This window comes from Neopelma chrysocephalum, unplaced genomic scaffold (assembly GCF_003984885.1).
Source record: "Neopelma chrysocephalum unplaced genomic scaffold, ASM398488v2 Primary Assembly neopelma1_24, whole genome shotgun sequence".
NCBI lineage: Eukaryota > Metazoa > Chordata > Aves > Passeriformes > Pipridae > Neopelma > Neopelma chrysocephalum.
The window spans coordinates 12,007,769-12,024,081 of NW_020897693.1; the positions used below are offsets into that span (position 1 = coordinate 12,007,769).

Genomic DNA, 16,313 nt, shown 5'->3' on the forward strand with positions numbered 1-16,313 from the left:
TGAAAATTATGAATCAACATTTATTGATGTATGTACATAAGAGGTACAACACTTAGTGAAATATTATATTCATGACTATATTTCCAGTATAGAAAGAATGTCTAGTTTGTTTAATACATAAAAGTTACAGAAATCAGTTCATACCGTAAGAAAGCATTAAAAGCAAATGACTAACAATCCTTGTAAAGAGGAAAGGATCTGAACTACAAAAATAGAATCAGTCTACAAGGCATTCCAACTACAATATACAAGAACAGAGCAAAGAGTTGGGAGAAATTTTATCATCTGCATTCATTAATTCTTAAACAAACTGTGCTATAGATTCTGTACAGTATGTAAATTCAAAATCTGCAGAACTTTTTGAGTATAAAGAAAAGACCAATCTTATCCCTCTTCCTTTTTATCCTTTTTATGTGAAAGATCACAAAACATTCCAGTTCATATCTGGTCACCTTAAAGAAGGGGCAAGGGATGATGAATAGGCAGCACACAGTACTCCAGCATGCAATCCATCCTGAAGCATCATGATGGGAATCACCAAGCAAGATAGATTCTGTGCTTTGGGGCCTGATTTTTATTTCCTTCTGCTTAGAAGGGATGATTACATTTCTGAGATCCAGGTCCAGGGCATCTAGGAATGAATCAGCTTCTTCTTTCTATATGGCCTTATTTTCTCATAGATCTGAACTGCAGCCCTGATTTCAGATTTTTGCCACTGACTTTGTAGTTCATATATCTGTTTTATGATCAGACATAGTTCTGATAACAGGCCTATACAACAACCACAGTAGCTTGAGAAGCTGTTAGTTTTGCATTTATTTTCCAATAACTGTTAATATCCCTTTTTAACAGTGAAAGAAACTGTGCCCCTTTGCCCCTGAGTGTATTCATCTTTCTCAGAGACTGTTCCTGCTAAGGGGATGAAATAGAGGTTCCTACTTGGACTTCGCAGGCACTCTGGACAGAACTGGCAGCCCCTTGCTGTCTGCAGGTTTGCCCAGTCACAGCCGTGGGACTGCACTGCTTTCCTGGCATTTGTGGTCAAGGAGAAACTGGAAATGACTCAGAGGGATCTTATGATGCCATGATGTGACTAAGGACTGAATGTTGCACAGAGTCAAAAGCAGCCAGGGCATCCAACAGGAATGCAGTTAGATGGATTTCCCCTTATTCATTGTGCCAATTTAAACAGTGACTTACTAAACTTCTGGTGATAAAGAGTTCAAACATTTCAAGCAAACTAAGAAAACAAAACTTATCACTGCATGTGAACATTAATTCATTAACATGTCATAACAAGTGCATTCACAAGGCAGGAAATCTATGCTGGGATCACTTTCATTTACTGCCAGAGAACTACACACATGCAGCTTCTAACACACACCATACTGGTTAGATAGCTGAAAACTAAAATGAACATATTTACAATAAGTTGTCTGCATACATGATTCTGAATGTTATCAAAACTGGATACTCTATAACAGACAGACAAAGTAGTTACTAAGCTATGGAACCTAATCAGTTGAATGGCCAAAAAGAAACAAACCCAGATACAAATGAAAAACAGAAAGTAGAACAAAATTTCAAAACACAGTCTATTTTTCTACTATGGCTCAACACATAGAAACCAATTAAATTAAATTAATGCACTGCTACATATACTGTATACACCATTTCACTGAAATTACATGTTGATAGCTACATTATCTACACTAAGTGCAGAGAGGCACTGGACATCATGCTTCAACAAAATGTCAAAACTGGTATCAATAGGGTTTTCCAGCTATTAGTAACTCAGCACTACTCTACCTGTGATTCCTATTAAGATAATACCTGTTACATCTGATTTAAAATACAATAAAGATTAAAATACAAGGGTATATCAACACACTTCCTACATATATATATCTACTAGAAACTTAGGCTCCAAAACCTCAGCAGTATAACATGGCCCCATAGATTTTTTAATCGTTAAAGAGATACCCAGTATCAGTCACACTGAGACAGCAGTCCTTGCTATTCAATGTTTTCTTTGTTTTGAATCACAGTCAAAGAGCTAGTAGGCCATAGAAGATTTTTTTTGTTATATAATTGTTATGAATATTTATATTAATTTATTTTTATTCATCTAAAAACAATTCCCTATTTATTAAGTAGAAATTATTATAGCCACGGCCTTAATGCCAACAGGTATTTGCCTAATGGGAAGTGATGACCAAAATGAGAAGTAACTGTCATCTGGGTTGAAAAATATAGTGGTTATTCTCTTTAAATACATAAGAAAGCAGGAGGTATTTGTATGGATGCTACCCAATTACATTGGTCCCATGGTGGTTCTGTTGGTCCTTTTTCAAGAAGGCAAAAGTAGGTGGTGAGATCATAAACTCCACAGGCTGAACTCACACACCCTGTATTGTAGCAAGATGGACAGGGTACCTGGTAACATATTTTTTGCCTCCTCAGATCTCCAGTTTTTCTAAAACTGCATTCTGAGTCAATCAAATATACATTATCAGGGACTAAGAAAGAACTGCAGGATTTGGCAAAGGTAACATCAAGAAAAATTATTACAATGAGGGACGATTGCCCAAGACAGTCAACCTAGAAGATTGCTCAGATTAGATTATTATAACATTTGTTCCATAATGAACTGCAGCATTTAAGGACATCTTGAAATTCCTATTTGCTTCTTGCATTTTGTGCTTTGTCTATAAATTGTCACTAAACATAACACAGAAATATTTCATTGATCCTAAATGTCATATGAAAACTGGTTTTGTTCTAAGGTATAGATCACCTTCAGACAAGTATGTCCCTACCTTATATAATCACATAGAAAATATTATAAGAAAATATTTGTGTGTCTGTAAATTACAGATACTAGGTAATTTAAGTCAGTCTACACTGTAGTTTCCAGAGAACAAGTACAAACCCCTAAAACCTGTATTATTCTTAACTAAATCAGTGTTGAGCATATAATATTTAATACTATAAATACATATTCAGCTTTTTCTAATGCATTCTACAAGCAAGAGTTCACACCAGATCATAGGAAATATGATATATTTAAGAAAGGAGCAGGATGTGTTGGATGGAAGTGTATGCAATTGTCTTTAAGAAAGAAGGACAATGTGTAGTGCACAGGAACTCACAAATCCATACAAACCATCAAAATGGAAATGCTATAATCTACAATACTAACTACAACATCAATATGCAAGCACAGTTTGCATACAGTCTCCAAAAAACTGTAGAAAACAAATGGAAAAGAATGATACAAAAATCCCTGTAAACTATATTATTTATGTACAAAGCAATATACAGGTACTAGACAATCCAGGTTGTGTGATGCTGCCTATGCCAATTTCTCTTCATGCAATGATGTATGCCACAGAGCATCATTAAAAACAGTTGCAGGACTCCTGAATGTTGAAAAATCAGACTAGAAGGAATGGATGCTCTAGCATCGATCAGCAATGGCTCTGCAGCAGAATGTAGTTAGAAATGAAAGGGGATCAAAGGTTGGGTGAAGTGATAAATCTCACAGGTCTTCTTGTCTCCCCATATCTTACATTAGTCTGTCAGTTATTTCCATCCTGGACTAGTAGAGACCTACTCAGTGGTTCATTCACATGCTCTAGGTTTTTTCAATATTTGGAACCTGGCTTTTTTGTAAGACTCGTACTTGCAACTGCACAACCACTTTATCTGTGTTAGGATTTGTATCAACCTGGTAGTGGGGAGCCATCAGGTTTCCCCTGAGCAGGGGAAGATGTCTCTGAGATGGTGGGCACATGTGAGGGACGGTTCCTCAGAGCCTTGTGCCAGGGAGCCCACTCATAAGAGAAGTAAAAGAATTACCAGCACCTGGGCATCAGCAGCAATTTGACTCATTCGTAGCAGCAGATTTCAATTTAACATAAAACATGATCAGGAAGAAAAAATGAGGGAGGCATCCATTGTACAGTCCCCAGGCACTGTTCCTGGGGACTTTACCCAGAGTCCTGCCTTAAGTGTGCAGAACTGCAGAGTCTGTGCTTTGTCTGAGGACCATGGAGAGATACAGCCTTTGCGCCTATGTGGGAAGAAAGACTGATGACTTTGGAAGGAATGTGCACTAAATAGATTGTTTCAGGAAAATTGTGAGCAAGAACACAACATTTTAAAAAATTACACGGCGAAGCTGAACAATGCATTTACAGCCTGACTGCCTTCTTTGACACGTCAGTATCGTGATTCCTTTTTTTTTGTTAGTACTTGAAACTACACCCTAAATATCACTATTTAGACAAAGGAAATGGGTAAATATCTTTCCTTCAAAGTCATCAATATTATTGGAGAGAAGAAAATAACTCATCTTTCCAAGAATGCTTTCTGCTGGGAACAGGAGCTTCTATATAGTGTTACATGGTGAATTATAGCCGAGGTTAACTGTCCCAATGGACTCTACACCTATTACAATAGCTAATATGAAAAATATCATAATTGTGGCTTTAAAAGTCACAGTAATAAAATCAAGGATAGTCTTCAGGCTCATAACAGAATAATATTACAGTACATTTTTATAAAGTGCCCTTATTTATCCTTCTGTAAATTAATTCAAATGCAGCAATAAAAATAGATGAATGGAACTTAATGAAATGAGAAACAGTTATACCTTTACATCTTCACAAAAGGATTCTTCTGAGCCTGATACTAAAGCTCAGAGCCCTTCTGAAGATAATTATAGAAGTGAATGTTAGAGGTGAGATTTCATACTACCTATAGTTATGGGAATTTGTGCAATTGCTGCTGTGTTGCTACAACAAGGCTGCAATAACACAAGTGAAGGCAAGGAAGCAAAGAAAATCCAGGCAGTCACCAGAATAAATTTCTTCAAACGCTAATGCTGCCACTTCTCAGGGGAACAGTGTGCTCTTCTGAGTATCTACTGCTGGAAAAATAATGACCCTGGGAGTGATGGAAAACAAATCAGAAATCTATATTACTCTTACTTTAAAAGTGGCATAAAGTCTAGAATTCCACATGCTTTGAGAAAAAACTGAGGTCAGCTGTACCTTAGAGAAGATACGGAAAAAAACTGTAATGATAGTGATCCTTATTTTTGTGCTGAGTTTTAATTTCAGTGCTGGACTTGTAGCATATAAACAATTAGGTAAAAAAGAAGCATCTTGGCAGAAATCTTTTTGAATGTGAGAATCAACTTCATTATAAATAGCAAACAAAGACTATTCCCTAGGATGGGATTGTGAAATGTCTTATAAATTAACAGAGACAGGAAGGGACTTGACTTTTCCTGGAAGCTTGTGACTCCCACAGATTTCATTGGGGTTCATGTAGTCCAGTAATCAAAGCATTGCAGGCACAGGTTTTACCACTGCAAACAATTTTTCAAAGACATACTGAGTTTCTCACCAATTCAAGTGGAAAGAGCACATCTCATAATATAATTCAAATGCCTTATCCCCTACCTATTTGAAGCATCTTCATGTATAAGACCCATACACGTTTCTTAAAAGGCTGGTGCAGCCTTTGTCTTCCAAGGGAAGCAATGAAGAAACAAGTTCAGTGTCAAAGTGCTCCACCTCTCCCATCATTTTAACATAGAGTATGCTTTAGTTTCAATGAACAGATATTAAGAGAATGCCAACCTTGCTTCAGCAGCAAAGGAATAAAGCAAACACATAAGCATGTATTTATTTTAGTATGCAATTAACTGCGTCTTTGCCTAGACTTTTCCATGTGCCAGTGTGTTGTCAGCAATCCAAAGGCCAAAGGATATCAGAGTTGCACAGACAAAGGTGGGGGGAACTGCTAGAGCAGCAAATAAGATGAATGTACAAAGAAATGTTAATTTGAACTACACAGAAAACAAATCACTTTCTACTGTGCTTTTCCTTTAACTTTGCCACCCCAGCACTGTGAACAGATACAAAAAAATTGCCAGATTCAAATGAATGCACCGACACTCCTAGTGAAACTAAAAAGAGGCTGGCAAGTAACCAGCACTGCCTGCTGAAATGTGAACTTTGTATTAACTGAAGTGGACGGTCCCTTGGTTATTTTCTGTTTGTTTAGTTAAGTAGCAACCCAGCCTCATGCAGATTGAGCAAACTGAGAAATGAAAGCCAAGAGTGAGTTACATTTTCCCACAGAAGTGGAAAGCTTTTTGATGATTTAATACAGTGCTGCTCTGGAGTAACACTATATTAAATATTCAGTCAGGCTACAAGTAGAGGAGTTAAAAAACCCAACATTTCTCCTTCTCCCACATCCACATTTAAATAGAGAAATACCATCATAATTATCTTTTGAAAAATCCCTGAGTTACTCTACTATTTAAAATCACAGTCTGCTATTCTCATCCTATCAAAAGACCCAAATTTATTCTTCCATATGTGGGTGGGGTTTCTCTATTATTGCATTCCTTCCTTCCCTAGTCTCTATCCAAAGAAGCACTTCTCAAAGGACAATACATCCCAAGCGGATAACTGTAAGCATATTTTAAGCATTTCTCAATATGTAATTTTGTGGAGCTGTTTAGTCACATGTTGCTGACATTCCTGTTTGTTTCCAACTGCTAAACAGTTTCAAATGACAGCTAAAAGTATATGGACCAATTTTCTAAAGCTACTTTAAAGGCAAGCAATCACTGTGGCTGCTGCTAAGAAACTGCTATGGTAAAAAGGATGAAAAATCATCTGTGAAGGGGTGAGCTGTGCCATGAAACAGCTCAAGAATGCTGGATATAAACCAGGGTAAACACTATGCGTTTTTCTTGGATATAACTACCACCCAAGTCACAGCAAATTTCACTTGATGTGAGCCAGCACCCTCAGAGTAGGGAACATTTTACAGTACCTATGCACCATACTAGGCACATTTCTGGCACATAACCCAGCGAAAGCTAATGGGGAGAAGCAGTAGCTAGATATAGGTGAACTCTGGATATGCTAATAACAACGACTGAAGAAAAGAGAACCTGCCTGCCACTTCTCTGAATAACCTACAATTCCATCCTTTACCAAAAAAAAAAAAATCCTTCAGATACTTCAGGAGGCCTCTGGAAAAGGTCTCCACCTTTAATACATGTTAGAGGCTTACAGAATTCACAGTGGTTCAATATGTGTTAAATTATATAGGTCATTTTGCTTAGGATTGTAGCCATGGAATTCAAGTGATGACAAAAATACGACAGTAAGAAAAATATTCCACAACAAATGCTTAAAGGAGGGATACTCTGACAATGGACTTGATCTTGCATATCATTAACCATGCAAGTAGCCTTAGCTGGCTCAGGTCTGTGTGCATTTTCAGAGATATTTATATGAATGCAGATGAACAAAAGCAGACCATATTTATATTTTAATAGCTTCTACAGAGCCAAATATCAGTCTACAGTTAAACACATTATTCCTGTTTAAACCTGTGACAGGTCTGAGCACAGACACTGAATGGTCTATTTTCATAAATGTTTCAACTCTGTTTACTGCCATTTTTAAGTTCACCATATGCTCATATTCCGATTAATTCTGAGAACTTCCGGAGTTCCCCCAAAACTGCACAAAGCTTGTTCTGTGAGTAGAGCCTTCCAAGGCCATGTGGCTCAGCTTTGCTATAGAACATTGCTAATAGTATAATGGCATTCACCACTATCTTAAAATTGCTGAATATTAACAAGCACCTTTAAAAACACTTCAGAGGGTGATTATTGTAACTGTAATTTCTTCTGACAGGATGAGTCAGATATAATATGTTTACAAAAGACCATCTCATTAGTTCAGATGCCATGTACTCATAAAAACATTTCTCTGCCATTAGGGAGTTATATGACTTATTACTCTGCAAAAGAGAGAGAGATGTAAATTAATAAATCCTGAAATTCTGGTTTAGTCTTCTTTCAGTCCTAACCCTGGACAAAAATCTATTAACTTTATATGAAATTTGGCTTAGCAATGAATTCAGGATTTAGCCATTCACTGAAACATGATATACTTCAAAGATGGCTTTCATTTCATAGCAAATGCTACTGATGATCACATTCAATAATTCTCTAAGAATAATGGATTCAGAATTTGTTTGTAGCTCAAGTACCCAATCGTAACATCCATAATCAATCTTAGTAGTACCTTACTGGAGTAGTCTCATTCACATGAGAAATCTCTCTGATCAGTGGAGCAGGGTGAACATTAAGGTACTACCTACTTTGATTAAGAATGCCATAACTGAGTCAGTGGTTTTGCACATCGGGCAGATTTAGTGAACTACCGCCCCTGTAATTATACTGTCTTGTATTATATGATGCACTGTGGTCACAAAGGAGCATTGCACCATCATAAAATAAAGGCTGCACCTGCCCTGGGACATCTGATAAAAACACACCACATGCACATACAAATCTAAGGTCTTCTCTTAATGCTAACTATTAGTCGTACTGATCTAACACAATGTCTGGGATAACTTATTGACTTCTACACATTAATCTTGCTCCTGGATCTAAGGTCAGTTTGAAGTACAACTAGGCACAAAAGTACAGTGCTTGTAATTATTAAAACAAATAGAAATCATTATGGATGTTTTCAAAAGATATTTTAGCCATACAGTGATAAACAGATCAGGTATGCCACAAGAGTCACCAAAACATTTGAAGGCTTATGTGGTGTTATGTTTCTCTCGTATTTGTGACCCTGAGTCCCTGTAGTGAACTGTACTGGCACTTTGATCTTCCCATTTTGCAGCATTTACATTCTCTGTGTCTTGAATGAAAGGGAAAGTGGGTGAGAGCACATCGCACTGCATGGAGTATTCTCCAGCTGCATCATCCAAACAGTAACACAAGGGAGACAGATGGTTATAGATCATTGCTTGGCAAAGACACTACAATGATTTGATGAGATCTTTGCTAAGTTTCGTTTACGAAATTAAGTAAGCAGAAATTGTAGATGTTAAATAGAAAAAAAAAAAAGAGAAATCTTCTTTAATCATGATATCTTCTGCCAGAAGATAGCTCCAGGGCTTATTAAAGATGCAGCTAGGGATCTCTTCACTTATTTTTCACGTTTCCAAGGCTCTTCTTCAACAACACTGAAGTCTGCAGATTTGCCATTGGTTGCCAGTGTTACCTGCAAGTAATTATCATCAACAACCGACTTAAAGGCCAAGGCACTTTGATGAGAAAAGTAATGAGTTTCATATGGAAGATCATGATATTTGCAGGAATTACATACACCACGACTTATTATATAAGTGTTTATTCAGGATTCATAGCACTGCCAAATACTGAGACTCCTGTTCATTTATTATACTGACTAGAAAACATTAGCAGTAGAAAAATGTTATTAAATAAATACTTTAGAATTTACTCCTTTTCATCTCTTATAGATTTCTCTGGGTTATTTCAAGGACAGATTACTTTTTTTTAATGTAGTAATATATTTAATGTATTTTTTCACTGGAATTCCTTAGCAAATCTGCATAACTGATGCGAGGACATGAAAAATATGCAAGGCCTGAATAATCATAGATGTATATCTATACTAACTCACCTACAATTACACCACCTTTAAAGAAATGGAAGAAAAGACATATTGTGAAAAGTATTGTTCATCATACCACTGTAACAGTGTAGTGAAAGATTTTGAGTATAGCCAGATTAAAAATTCATAGTAACGCTAAATTTGTCTCACAAAAAGTACTGCAAAACTTTGCTCTTTCCTGTAAAGATATGTGCTAAAATTTTTAGGTTTAAGTATGGTAGAAGACCTGTAGTGATCTACCAACTCACAGTAAACACTGTATGTTGCATTCCAGAAATAACTATAAATAAATTCATGTTTCAAGAAAGATATATCCAGCCAAATGACTTAAAAAATTAAAAAGGTAAAATGTCAATTTAACTTTACAAAAGTGATCTAGATCTTTATAATGTGAGAAAATATTTCATTTAATTCTAAATGGATGGTTTACTTTTTCCTAACTTACCTTGTAAGTTAACATCCTCAGCTTCAAATGAAAACTTAAAGACAGAGCTGAAATTCCCCATGCTGGATAAACTGGATGCATGGAAGCATTGGGACATGGAAATATGACAAAATGCACTGATTTTTGAAACAAAGTCAAGCTTTTTCTTAGATCATTGAAAGTGGGAAACATGCAAATACAGGAATGAACAGCTTATTCAGAAATGAAAATCACATAGAGTCATGTGAAATGTGGTAATAAAAAAATACAAAAAGATCATGCAGTAACAACCATTCTACCCCCATATAAAGGTAAACTAATTATTAATTATGTACATTGACCATGCAAAATTATAAAGTACTAGTGTTATACATGCAATATATTACAGAAAGTAAACAGAAAGGACATGCTAGTAGATTAGCTTTTCCATATCCTGACCAGAGCTGCAGTATGCTTTTCAACCCACCAGTGCATTTGACAGGATGAAGAGATGTCTCTTCAAATTTAATGGCTGCTTGTTTTGAAGCCCCAAATCCTACTCTCTGTTGCCTTTGCTATTCTAACAGGAGCTGTACAGGTATTTCAACATGATCCAAATGCTTTGCACATGTCAGCATAGCTTATCAATTAGGTCATAACAACACATCCTTTTGGCAGCTTGCAGACAGACACATCAACAAGAGAAGTGATCTGCTCAAAGTCAGTTTTGTGCTCAATCCAGTAAAGACTGGCTATTTTCATGAGTTTAAAAGTGCAAAATGAGATTGCAAGCAGAGCAAACCTAAAACGGTTAAAAAGGACAGACACTTCTAGCTCATACATCCTTGGTCCAAAACTTTAATTAAAGAGTGTGCTTAGGGTGACATAGAGCACTACTAATCCATGTTTTTGAGGCAAGCTACTGCTTCAAATGAGAGAAATGATAAGAGAAACTGAAGGAGAAAAGAAAGTCTAGCAAATATTGATTGCATCAACTTTCTAACTTGACTTGGATCTCTGTGCAAACCTGAGAGACTGGAAGCAGACAAAATTATCAGTATTCAGTTCCATGAATGTGATTCAAGACTGCTATATGGTAGCTTAATTTGTCTTAAACCCACTGAAATTAACATAGTCTATTTAACACAAAAACACTTTTCCAAAAACTCTAAAGGAAGTTATCCGAAAAAGGGGTTGTGTGCACATGCTTATTTTTAATGAAAAAAAAGCTTTTATCAAATGTTATCTTTCTCTTCAGAGAGTTTCTTTTTTCCTTCAAATTTTAATCTCTTGTGTCCCTCCCTTTTTTGAGAAATATAAATTAATGACAATTTTTGATTTTGTGTAATCATGTATTCTCTTTCCATTTCAGATTTTAATTTTAAATTTTTCTCATGGAAAAAGAGTGGGCCAGAAGAGAAAGGGGAGAGCCATGTCAGAATAAAATGTATGTTTTCATTTTTAAAAAATCATTTTATTGAAACCTTGGAAGATTCAGGGAAAAATTGAAGATGAAAGCTGGGTTTTTTTCCGAATTCAGTATTACTTTTTCCCCTGACAATTCAGGTTTGGCCTACATTATCAAGAATGAAGCATTAGGAAAAAAAATATTCTAAAGAACATTTCCAGCCAGGCTAGAGACAAGTGAAAATGATAGAATAGGACTTATATTTTGATATATATGGTAAGCTAATGAACTTTGTGCAGTCATTCACAGTTAGATACTGGCTCAGTTGTGGCAACTGGAAGATACAAGAGAATCTCTTTGGATAAATGGCTAAGGTAGGCCAATTGGCAAATTCACTGTCTCAAAGACAGTGTACAGCATCAGACTGGAGTGTTAATAAATAAAAAAAAAGACTATGAAATTAAAGGTTCCATCTTATTTTCACTTTCTTTCTCCTACTTTTCGAAAGCTCTCTCCCAATCTTAAACTGCCCCATCCTAGTGGTGGGTTCTTAGTGAACTTTTAACCACTAATCTCCCCAACTGTTTTCTCATTCAACTGGTGGAGTTTCCCAAGCTCACTTTACTCTGATCAAGATGTTATTATTACTATTAATATCCCACGTTAGTTACAGCAAGGATTAGAGAGAATACAATGTTTGTGTCTTAATGACTCGAGAAGGAATGATGTGCGAAGCGAAGCATGAGCATGCTGTGTGAGTGCAGGAGCATTCTGATGCTAAAGTGCATTCAACATGTCGATCTCTGAACAGCATATCATGAAGGCAGTCAGCAAGTGACAACAGCTGTATCTGAATTGTAGCTATCCTTCATTTGGGTTGGCAATTAAGTTCTCTGTTGCCATAGAAAATTAAGTAAATGTCCATAGAAGGTGATGCCATATTCTCTGCGTCTTGGCATATCCCATAATACGCTGCATCTTGCCTTTTGATATGTAAACAATGTACATGATTTTTTCCCATCAAATGACAAGTTTTAAGAAGAGTGCAAAAAAACCATCTTTTGAACTGCTCAAACACATTCAAAATGTCTGGGGTTCATGAACCTTGTTGTCACATTGTTATTTGCAGAACGATTTGAAAAATACATGCAGGTTAAAAAATAAGATAAAATAAAGCATGCAGTGCTATATACATGTCTCAATATCCATAAATGTGAAAGGTACCTTGCACTCATCTACCATGACTGAGTTGTGAGCTGCAAAAACACATTGGTTTGAGTTGTTTTCCCTATGATTTTTCATGTCGTCATAGATCGACTGAGTCTTGGTCATTTCAATGTCTTCGTGCCCTTTATGATGGGAATCAATGGTGTCAAGTTCTGCCTTGGAAAGGTGGTAGACAATGCCAGCACCAAAAGAATCCCCCACTACATTGACTGACGTTCTCATCCGGTCCCTACAAAAGAAGCAAAAGGCAGAGGCTGAATGGCTTGAGAGGAAGAAAAAGTAGGGCATGGCAGCCCTGTTACTGTCACAGTTACTGCATTTGTTTCAGGAAGTTAAGGTATCTTGAACAGAGAGATGGGAGCTTCCAAGGGAAATGAAAAAAGCTTGCTTTCCCAGGGGACTTGTTCAGACAGGGAGGATGTTCAACCTCCAGTGTCCCAGCTGCTCATTCTCATGGAGTTTGGCAAAGAATGTGTGCTAGATCACAGCCAAACTGCAGAGCTGCTTGACTGCGATCTCCCCAGTGCCTGCTTCTGGAGCTGGAGGTTTCAATGTCCACATACCACCGCCCTTTGTTTAATCAGAGCGCCGAACTTAATGCAGTCAGGGAAAAGGATTTTGGATCTAATGAGCTGTTCTCCTTTCTGGTATGAATTAACAAATAGCTTCTCCCTTTACTGTCAGTGAACAAACTATGGGGAACAAAAATGCATGAAATATCTCCATAATGCTCAGGCCATTGAAGCTCCTCTCCTGGCACCATCTTTGCAGATGGCCATCTGTTGGTGTGGCAGCATGCCCATTCACACTACTCCATGCCAGAGCTTGGCATATGAGCAAACCAAATATAGGTCATGGCCTACAAAATAATGAGCCTGTGACAGCATTTCAGTAACGAGTGCCCCTCGTAGGAGGGTGCCAACTGAGGTTAACGTGCTTAATTTCAAACAAATATGTTCGTTGGTGCTTCCTGGACAGGATTTCATTGCGCAGACATGCCACCTTTCTGCTGTCTTGTCTTTAGTGTGGCTTTATCTGTCAACAATGAACTCATGGTTGTGCATTTTCCCTGATTTCAAAATTCTGCCCCAAACCTGCCCAAAATTCTGCAAAAATGGGAGATGGGTCCTGCTATCTTTCCTACTGCAGGTAGGTTGTATTACACCTGTTGAAATAGTTTACAGTCTAATTTGTCTCTTCATATCTGAACTAAACATAAAACTCCTTAAACCCTTCTGACCAAGGTTTGCACCTTAAAGCAACTTACAGCAACTGAGTCTAGCTATGTCAAATAGGTCAGAGAAGCGACTACACTGAATGATTCTCAGAAGTATATTCATCAAGATTCATTTACACAAAATGGGCAGGTTGAACAGTGTGGACATTTGCCAAGTGACAGAAAAGCCAGCATGTAAGACCTCATTTCCCACGACAGTGATTAATTTTAAAACAACCTTTCTTGTATTTCTAGTACCAGATTTGTGTGACATCTCCTTTTCCTGTAGAACACTGAGAAAAAAAGACCTAAATATGTAACCCCCAAACTGATAAAGACTCATTAGCCTATTCGTGGCTATACAAACTTTTTGAGCCCATTTTAAAACATTTGTAAATCTGCCTTTCTCAGCTGTGGAACTGTAGTCCCATTCAAGTTTCTCCTCTCCCTCTCAACACTAGCATGCCTACATATTTGGACTTCATGGTGTAATATCTTAGCTGAAGGAGCTAATTTTTTTTTTTTTGCATCAAAAGAATACCCAGGGGGTAAAAAACCTCTCCAATAATCCCCCTGAGAAAGAAACAAACAAACCTATAGAAGGAAAACATCCTTCCAGTTTTGCTTCACACAAATGAAATGCTTCATACAGTTCTCATCCCATGCCTATGAAGACCTGGTCAGAGCAGTTTGAATAGGAAAATAAGACTTTCTGAGTGTGACTTAATTAAGGCCATCAATTACGCTGAACCTGGCAATATAATTCCACAAAAAGAACAGCTGCTGAATTTTGAAAGAATTCATTTTGAAAGAATTTGCTGATGCCAGATGACAGAGGGTAGTGTAGGATGCCAAAACACCAAGATGGAGAGTACATAAATGTAACTGAGGCACAATTCAAATTCTGAAAGGGTCATTTGAGGAGATACTCGGGCTCAAATATGTGTACCACTAGCCAAGAGATTCAGCAATACAAACTGCACACTGATGCAGAGCATGCTATATACTGCATGAGACAAAGTCTCAGCTGTCAGGAATCAACAGCAAAGTGCCACTGACCTCTTTTGGGCCAAAGCACACCCTAAGAAGAACAAAGGCAACTGTACTTACTCTTTTGTTTAAACAAACCAATCAATTAACTCGAGGCACATTGGGACATGTAAACAAAGTAAATGGAGGAAGGTTGCAATCCAGACCCTGTTCATAACATCCAGACATCAACCAGGTCTGAACAGTCTGAATTTAGATCTAAGCCAAGGAACAGAGTCAGAACTGAAGCAATCTTTTTCTGAGCTACTGAATGAAGGTTTAAATACTGGATAAGCTGTCCAAGCTAATTTTCCCTAATTCCTCTCTATTGCAAAATACCACTAATCTGGTACCACCGATATTTGCTAAGCTTGTCAGCTCACATCTGGAGAGTACCCAGCTTCTGGCTAGAACAAAGTAAGCTGGTTTTATTCCATCTGTTGGCATGTGATTGCTGACCTATTAAATGTCACTGTTCTGTTGTGCTTGGTTTTAAACTGAGATAAGAGTTGTGAAATATTGGTAAACTTGCCTGGTGAAAGAGCCTACGCTGGGTATGTATGCATGGGAGGGAGAAAGGTTGAGCAGCCTAATCTCTAGATATTGGAGAGACTTGAGAAGAAGTCAATACAGAAACCTTTTGAAGGCCAGAGTGACAAGTTTAAGGACTTGATAAGAAGTTGTCTTTGTGCTATACCATGAATTGCAAATCATGCAAAATTGGTTTTGGTAAGACCACAGTTACAGATGGTGCTAGTAGTGTAAAATCAATTGATGTTATGATATTTGCTTTCATCAGAAATATTGAAAAAACTCATAGAGTAGAAAATTTTTAAAAGCTTTCTTTATCTGAAATTCAAATGTTATAAAAGAGCTATTCTAAGTATTTCTACATGGTGGTTGCATTTACACATGGGTTCCAGAAAAGTAGCTGGAATTGGGTCTTAAAAATTTTATTAACTTTCTATTCCACATTCTGTTAGAAATACTACTGTAATGTTATTTAATGATCTAAAGAAATGGAAGAAGACAAGGTTTGTAAGTAAATACCTTTTTTATGACATTTCATTTCAGATATTCTTTAGGTCTGGTTTGTGTGTGCAAAAGCTTGGTCAAAAGTTGGCTTGTGTGCCATTTCTTAAAATAGGAATGTCAGCAGCATCATTTTTAATAGCTCATTAGATCATAGTGGCTACCACAACACAGTCACTTGAAGATGGAAAATAAAGCTGTTACTCGTTGAACATAGGTTAATAAGCACAACACTTCCACCAACAAACAATGTTTTGACTTTGCAGCACTAGTGGCATGACACAGAGCTTTCAATCTCTTTTTTATTTCTTTTTCCCTTACCTTTCAATTCTGAATCACACTGCAATTGCACTGCTGATTGTTAGGCCAGAAGGATCCAAACCCAACTGTTTGGGCTGAAAGCTCTTTTGCCTACCATTTATTTTGGAAAGACACCTTGAAATATTTCTTTCAGAATTGTTA

The 16,313-nt window shown here is 37.0% G+C and overlaps 1 protein-coding gene across 5 annotated transcripts in view; it reads right to left on the reverse strand.

The window, feature by feature from the left end:
• Positions 1 to 16,313, reverse strand: part of SLC1A2 (solute carrier family 1 member 2) — a 90,883-nt gene continuing 74,570 nt past the window's right edge. For 4 of the 5 annotated variants that reach the window (XM_027703927.1, XM_027703943.1, XM_027703950.1 and 1 more), the window contains exons 10-11: positions 12,572 to 12,803; positions 1 to 9,122 (exon numbers count right to left, since the gene is read on the reverse strand). In XM_027703927.1, the coding sequence (XP_027559728.1) occupies positions 9,048 to 9,122; positions 12,572 to 12,803 (307 nt within the window). In that variant the 3' untranslated portion in view covers positions 1 to 9,047. Of the gene's footprint in view, positions 9,123 to 9,981; positions 10,053 to 12,571; positions 12,804 to 16,313 lie in introns of all 5 variants that reach the window. The other variant, XM_027703920.1, reaches the window with a different exon arrangement.